The 7,998-nt window shown below is 35.7% G+C and overlaps 1 protein-coding gene across 1 annotated transcript; it reads left to right on the forward strand.

The window, feature by feature from the left end:
* Positions 1-2,087: 2,087 nt before the first annotated feature.
* Positions 2,088-7,704, forward strand: LOC117800880 (N-alpha-acetyltransferase 15, NatA auxiliary subunit-like). Its single transcript, XM_034653423.1, has 2 exons — positions 2,088-2,307; positions 6,656-7,704. The coding sequence occupies exons 1-2, from the start codon at positions 2,119-2,121 to the stop codon at positions 6,848-6,850; spliced, it is 384 nt and encodes a 127-aa protein (XP_034509314.1). The 5' UTR covers positions 2,088-2,118; the 3' UTR covers positions 6,851-7,704.
* The last annotated feature ends 294 nt before the right edge of the window (positions 7,705-7,998 follow it).

A 7,998-nucleotide genomic window follows, 5' to 3' on the forward strand; every position in this document is an offset into this window, starting at 1 on the left:
GAGCGGGGCCCAATGCAGGGCGCGATCCTAGGACCTTGGGATCATGCCCTGAGCCGAAGGCAGATGCTTAACGACTGAGCCACCCAGGCGCCCCAGCCCATAGAATTCTCTTAAAACCTTTATGGATCTTCTGTGAATCTTATTGGAAGCAACATGCACAAATATCTTTGTCTGCCTTGAGCTTTTGCTGAGAGGACAGCATCCTTGAGTTTCTTAGAAGCTCTGTTATTTGAAAGGATCAGTGAATCATACCCTTAAAATTTTTAACAGAAAAGAACCTTTTGGGTGACCAGTAACTGAGGACCATCTTTCTGAGTTCTGAGTTTAAAGGATTTTAAAACTCCGGTTTCCCTGTTGACGTATTTTCTTGGAAATTCTCTGAATTTGACCTTTGCTCAGCAGCCATTTTTGAAGAAGTTGAGAATTTTCAAAACTGTCAAGTCCTTGTTCCATTTGTTTTTTTCTCCTGTATTTTTATTATAAGCTACAAGAGGAATCAGGTGCTACCTTAACTACCCCCCCCCCTTTTTTTTAGCTTGGAAATCCCTCCAGATTTCCATAGATCACTCAGTTCATTTGATATGCCTCTACATGACTATAACATGTTTCACTTGCAGCCTTTTCAAAATCCAGACTCTATGTCCAGTATAAATTGATAGCAGAGGAAAGGAGTACCCATTGTTGATATTCTTGGTCAAAAGTGGGTGGTGAAGGGGAAATGGGAGGTGTATATATATAAATATATATAAATAGTATAGGGTCCTTTGAGCTTCCATTAATGCTTTTTTCCAAGTCTTCCCACCTTTTGCCATGCTTTGGAACCAAAGTCAGTCCTACATTTTAGATTTTTATTGCAGTGGGAATATGCTTACACATGGCTTTAAATAATATTTATTATCTCAATTACTGTGGGCCAGGAATTCAGAAGTCACTTAGCTTAGCTGTATGATTTTGAAAGATGTGGGGTCTCTCAGGAGATTGAGGTCAAGATGGCAGCCAAAGGCTTCTGAAGGGTTGATTTGAGTTGGACAATCTGCTTCCAAAATGGCTTACTCTCATGGCTGGAGGCCTTTTCTTGGCCACATAGGTCTTTCCATAAGGTTGTTTGTGTATGTTCACAACATGGCCTTTGGTTTCTCCTGAGTGGTCCAAGAGAAAGTAAGGAGGAATCCACCATGCTTTATGTTCTGGTCTTGGATGTCATACACTTTTATTTCTAGCATATTCCATTCGTTGGAAGTGAGTCAGGTATAGCCCACAATTAAGGGAAGGGGAAATAGGCTCTACCTTTTGAAGGAAAGACTTCATGGGCATATTTGAAAATCACCACTGTGATGGTATATTTTAAAATGACCTTTTTCATTTCTCACTATCAATAAGTATTACCCAAAGTTACAGTTGCACATGTAACTTTCAGATTTATTGCTTGAAGAGGAAACAATATAGATTTTTTACTTTATTATCTCATATTTGTGATTTCCGGTCTTTCTTTTGAGACATCCCATAGTTTATACCACAAGAGCTGTTGTTAATTTTCAGTGTCAAGCTTTTAATTTACCATATAGTTATTTATTATTCCATCAACAAATATTTGAGTATTTTTTGTATATTCTGCTAGGCCCTGAGAATACATAAATTACAAATAAGACAGGGTCTCTTCCACCAAGGAGTTCACGGTCTTAAAAGAGAACCACATATATAAACAAAGTATTGTGACAAGCAAAATACATGTCATAGTGGCAGCACTGAGTAGAGAATGAATAACTGACACGGTTAGAGAGGCATAACTAAGAAAAAGCATAGTATAAGGCCATAGAAATATCAGCTTGTTATTTCTAGAACTACAAGTATAATATTGCTGGAGGAACTCTTATGTTTTTTATGTTTTGCTGTGGTTATGGCACCAGGTCTCCACCTGGTTTCAGAACATTTTTTTGAAGAGATCACAGTGTTCTCTATCGAATGTGGAACCATTAAACGGCTAGGTACACATAGACACATGGACATGTATAACGTAATATTTTTTATGGGAGTTTTAATGGGAATGTTAAATTAGTGATCATTACTAACCTGATTAATATGCTTTAAATTAATTAATACATATTGTCTACAGCAAACATGTCTGACAAAGAACTAAAGAAGCTACGTAATAAACAAAGAAGAGCTCAAAAGAAAGCCCAGATAGAAGAGGAGAAAAAAAATGCAGAAAAAGAAAAGCAGCAGAGGAATCAGAAAAAGAAAAAGGATGATGATGATGAGGAAATTGGAGGTCCAAAAGAAGAACTTATCCCTGAGAAACTGGCCAAGGTACTTAATAATAGTGTTGAGCACAATTGAGTGAAATTTTGTGACCAGTTATTGTCATTTTATACTGTCTTATTCAACCAATTTGATTATATATTTTAGAATGAAAAATCATTTTAAATCTTAGCCTGTTATCCTTCCTTCTTTCGCTCTTTCCCTCTTTCTCTCTCTCTCTTTCTTTCTCCTGCTCATATTTCACATTTAAAACTTGGAATAATGATCCCGATCCAGAGTAATCTAGTATGGTATAGTGGAAAGTTTTGGCTTTTGAGTCATTCTGATCTGGGTCCACATATCAGCGCTTATACTTCACTGTGTGTTTTGGACACTTTGTCTGACCTCTCTGATGGTTTTCTCATGAATAAAATGGGACTTGGAAAAAATCCCTACTAGGCAGGATTAAAGGAACTATATGTACAAAGAATGAAGCATCTGTTATAAGTGGTAACATGCAACTTTTTATATTTAGACCAAATTGAGCTTAATAAAGGAAATGTTTGTGTATATCTCTCACCCATGTGTCAGTTTACAGTATTTCTTTACTGGACTTTGCTATTTTAACCTAATCTCTTTAAAAGTCCCTAAATATTTTCCCCCGAGCCAAAAATTATATCTGCTATTTTTAATCATTAAGCTGAAACCAAGGTATTCATTGTCAAATGAACCATTTTGATTAGTAACATACTTGTGCACTTTTCTTCTGACCCTTGGTGTTCAGCTACTGCATATGAAAATAATTGCATAGTTTATTATGTTAAAGCAGTAAATATAGTAAGCACATTGCCCTAGAGTTCAGTAGTAGCCTCACTAGTAGCTAAAAAATCAAAATCAGCTGCCTTATAACTAAGAAAAATTATAATACCTAATAAGTAGAGTTGGAAGATAGTTTTAGGATTGTATCAGAGCAGATGGACAATAATATCTCATAGCAGTATTGCTATCTAAGAACCAGAGAAATCTAGCTTGGATTTCAAAGGATATATTGACATCTTTTCACAGATAATTGTATAACTTCTAGGAAGAAAGATACTACCTTTTTATTGTTGGGAGTTTATTGGAAGAATACGCAGAGTAGTGAGGAAGCACAGAAAATTGCCTTTTAGACCTCATGGAGAATTGGAGTGTTTTTTAAGGATAGTATCAGCTTTAAGGGCCTTCCATCTTTATGCTTCAGCTTTATTACTACCACTTTTAATCACTGTCAGTGACTGTCTGCCACTACCATTCTTTCTACATGCTTTCTCTATAGCCCATGACTTTTCTTAATGACTTTTTTCTTTGTAACACTTTGTACCTTCCATTATACTTCTTAAAGAGAGAATTTACCCCCACAGAGCAGAATTCTTATACCAGGCTTCCTTATGACTATTGGGTTTTTCTTGTGTCCAGCTTATCATGGCTTCCTTTGGGCCAGATACCAAGTTATAGTCTAATTATTTATAGCTAGAGGTTTGTTGAGTCTCAGAGGAAAATAACGCCTACAGAAAGTGCTTTATTTGGAAAGAGCCCAGTGGAAGGTACCCACTTTCGTAGGCTGCTGTTTAATATATACTGTTCTTACCTGTTAGGCACATAACACACTTCTCTTCCTAGGGTAACTGCCTCCAGGATGCCCCCTTCTAATAGTATCCACCCTTACTTATATCCCCAGTGTTGTGGCAGCACTAGGTTACTCCAAGCCATCATAATAAGGTATGGCATTGTAGGCTGTTTTAAAAGTTGCCTGCCAAATCTGGATTTACAGTCTCTAGATTCTGATTTTTTGTAATCCTATATTTTACCATTCTTAATGTTATAAATGGTATATTTAGTGTCACCAATTCAGGATTTTATATATGTAATATAAAATAAAAGCATTATTATGTTAGCAGTAATTCCAGTTGAAAAAGGAAAATAGGAAGAGGTTTAGTGAGTTTAATATTCAGTTAACTGAGTATAAACCTGAAGTCTTTGTTTCTTCAACTTATCATGAGGCAGTAATTGGTATTTATGAGTTCCCTCATGTACCACCCATCCTATGTTCCTCCTTGCGTTCAGGTAGTATTCAGCTCAGCTGGATTATTTTTTTCCTTCTGTACACCCATATGTTCCTCCTTATTGTGTTCTTAGTATTCTGTCTGTATAGGGTTTAATAGTTTTAAACTCTCTGTTGCTATGCTGGGAGTATGGGGAGATGTATTCATATACAACATATTGTAATACGGATTAGACTTCACATCAGTTTATAAATTTAAAAATTACGTATGATCAAAACCGCCCTTGTAAATCTCTTATATTGCCCATCAACACAATGCAGTCCCATTCTGCATCTCTTTAAACTTAAGTAAATTAAAATCTTCGTGACTAGATGTAATTTTTTTTTTGAGACAGAAATGAATATGCATAATTCTGGCAATTTCATCCAGTACTCCACTCAGTGAACACAGGACCCCAACTGAGTATGAGACTGAGGAAGTATGATTACCATGTGTTTAGTCCATGTCAGTTCCTGTGTGCCTCTCCCAGTGTGAACATTTTGCTACTATGATTCTCATTTTGGTACTTAATATGGTTTTCATGCACAGAATGCAAACTAGTGATATATATTCATTTTTATATGTCTATCTCTACAACTTTAGGGATTTTTCAAGGGTAGTTTTGATGATACTTTTTTCCTTTTCCTTTTTTTTTGATCTTAAGCACTGATTTTAGAACTAATCCCTGTTGATATGCTTTTGTATATATAACTCCATACTTCATTATGTATATGAATGTAGAATGTAGTTAGCTTTATTGTGGTTATGTATATATGTTTAAACACTTAGATTTAGTGTGACAAAAATCTTACCTGTGCGAGGCACACAAACGTGGGGATAACAGATCCAGATTTTTTGTGGTGGCAAATGTTCTCATTTATTAGAATTGTAGGCAGAATTTCTCTTTTCTTTTTCCAAGTTTAAATGCTTGATTTTAGTTAAGTATAATGCTTGTATTGACTTAGCTTCTCTATATTCCTTGGTTCCATTTTGTGACAGCAGCCATATCTCCCTGGTAGCAAATTACCCTGGTCAATACAGTGATCCTCATTTCGGTCTGTACTCTGAAAGTCTTGAAAAACTTGATACAGCTCCATTACAGTTTCAGTTTGCAGTTCTTTACCTTTCCGTGGTAGACATTTCTCCCCTGTATACCACAAATCCCAACTCAATAGGACATAGAATCGTGGGAGTAAGAAGCAAAATATTTACAAATGTGTGAGAAATGCATACTTAGGAGGGCCCCTCTCTCCCCTTTGTCTCTTGGTATCTACAGCTAGTAGAGTGACAGCACCATATATTGATTTCTTGTTTAGAGCGTGTGTCCTTCAGAGTAATGCCAGCTGCTTTACGTGCTAGTATAAGGTAGCTTTGCTTAAGGTTTTCTTTTTGTTTTGTTTTTTTTTAATGCTGTGAAATAATTTCCTTAGCCATAATCTGTGTTGGTAAAACCACAATTACCATATTAGCAGAGCCATGTTGGACAGCTATGGCGAATCTAAATTCCATCAAGGATAAATTGTTAACTCCCTCTGTGATGAGACAAGGCAAATACAGGCATGGATGTTCAGTGCCTTTCTGATAAATCTGATATTGCCCTCCACCCCATCCCAGTCTACAGGGAAGAATTTTGTCCAGATACTCAGTGTAGGAGTGTAACAGTAACACAATTGTGTAGTAAACATACCTGCCCAGGAATTATTACAAGAATGTAATTAATATGACATTTATATAATTAATAAAGGGTGATAGAGACTGTTCGATAAAAATAAATCTTTTTAAATGCCATCTCACCATTAGTATGGCATTGGAATAAATATGGATTCTATAGAATTTGTATTAGAACAAAGCAAGATAGAATGGATATTGTACTGCTTTTTTTTAATAGCTTGATTGTACTTCACTTTGAATTTAGAAGGAATGTTGACTCGTTCTGTAGTATTCTCTCTCTTCCTTAACCCCTCTTCATCCTGTTTAACATCCTCCTCTGTCCTCCCCCCGCCCCACCCCTTGTCTGTCTTACCTGTTCATCTCACTGTCTTTCTTTTCCTGGTTCTGTTTTATCTTTCTCTTTACTTGTAGGATAGTTTCTCTCCAGAGATAATGTAATATCTATGGTTAAAAACCAGTGAAGATTTCTAGAGTTCAAAACCCCCTTCCTTTAGATTATGGGAGGTTAAAATATGACAGTATTTCTGGGTAATGGGTAAGTGATTTTTATCAAAAAGAAAAAAGAAAAAAAACCCAGAAAGGGAAGTGTTTTTAATAGAGAGAATAAGATCACGTCCTCCCCCCCACCTTGCTTCCATTTGTATAATATCTTTTATTTTTGTTAGGTTGAAACTCCATTGGAAGAAGCTATTAAATTTTTAACACCGTTGAAGAACTTGGTGAAGAACAAGATAGAAACGCATCTTTTTGCCTTTGAGATTTACTTTAGGAAAGGTAGGCAATTAGGGTTGGCCCTGATAAAATTGATCACTGTATTTCTTAGATATAGTCAACCAAATCCAGTAGTCTCACCACCGTAGGATTTTTTCCCAATGCAGCTTCTCATAGAAATGCCTGCTACGTGTACAAGATACTATGGGGAGGTATAATGATACTGTTAGCTCTCCTAAGACATTAAAATCAACAGTAGATACACAGATGTAACTAAGATTAAGGTCAAATATAGTAGTTACCATGTATGGGTGTGAATAAAATTAGTTAATGATACAGAGCTTAGATTAGTGCCTGATACAAAGGGAGCATTGAATAAATGTTGGTTATTATTAGCTGTTGTTAGAAGGTGTGGTGGTTAAGGTTTATCTTGAAAGATGGATTATATTTCTAAAAGAAAAGATGCATAGAAAGGAAGAGGATGCATTAAGAAAACACAAGTATGCTTAAATAATGTTGAGGTTGTTTGTCTTGCCTGAGTCAGGTAAAAGGTAAATGGAAGGTCTTGGTTGTCTTGTTTAGAATGCCTAGACTACATATAGATACTAAGACTTTGTGGTATTGAATTGCTGTAATCCAGGTGGTTCATTGAAAAAAAAGAAGTGTATCATTAAGGTGATGCATATGAAAAAAAGAGAAATTAGTAAGATCTGAACAAAGGTTGTTGCTCCAAGCAGTGTAACTGTTCTAAAAGAGATTGAATAAAATGGTATCTCTATAGAATATCCATTAAAAAATCATGTTTGTCCAAAGTAATTAATAATGTTGGGTAAAGGTTACTGTATAGCATTGCTTGGAAATATGACACAAAACTATAGTTTGATTTTAATTTTTACTAAGATATTTACATGGGTATGTAAGATAGAAAAAGGGCCATTCCAGGAAGAAATACATAAAAAAATAACAGATGGTCTGTTGATGGATTTGAGTGATGACAATGGTTTCCATTGTATTTGTTTTTCAAAATGATTGTGTTATAATTTGTAAAAGAAGTTTAATAAATAGTCCAATAATTTAGAAACTTTTAAAGAAAAGTTAATACAACTTCCCTTTTCTTTTTCTTTTTTTCTTTCTTTCTTTTTTTTTTTTATTTAGAGTGTGGGAGTAGTGGGGGGCTTGGTGGGGGAGAGGGAAAGAATCTTAAGCAATGCAGGGCTTGATCTCACGACCCTGAGATCATGACCTGAGCTGAAATCAAGAGTCAGACACTTAACCGACTGAGCCACCCAGGCGCCCC

This window comes from Ailuropoda melanoleuca, unplaced genomic scaffold (genome assembly GCF_002007445.2).
Source record: "Ailuropoda melanoleuca isolate Jingjing unplaced genomic scaffold, ASM200744v2 unplaced-scaffold8679, whole genome shotgun sequence".
Lineage (NCBI taxonomy): Eukaryota > Metazoa > Chordata > Mammalia > Carnivora > Ursidae > Ailuropoda > Ailuropoda melanoleuca.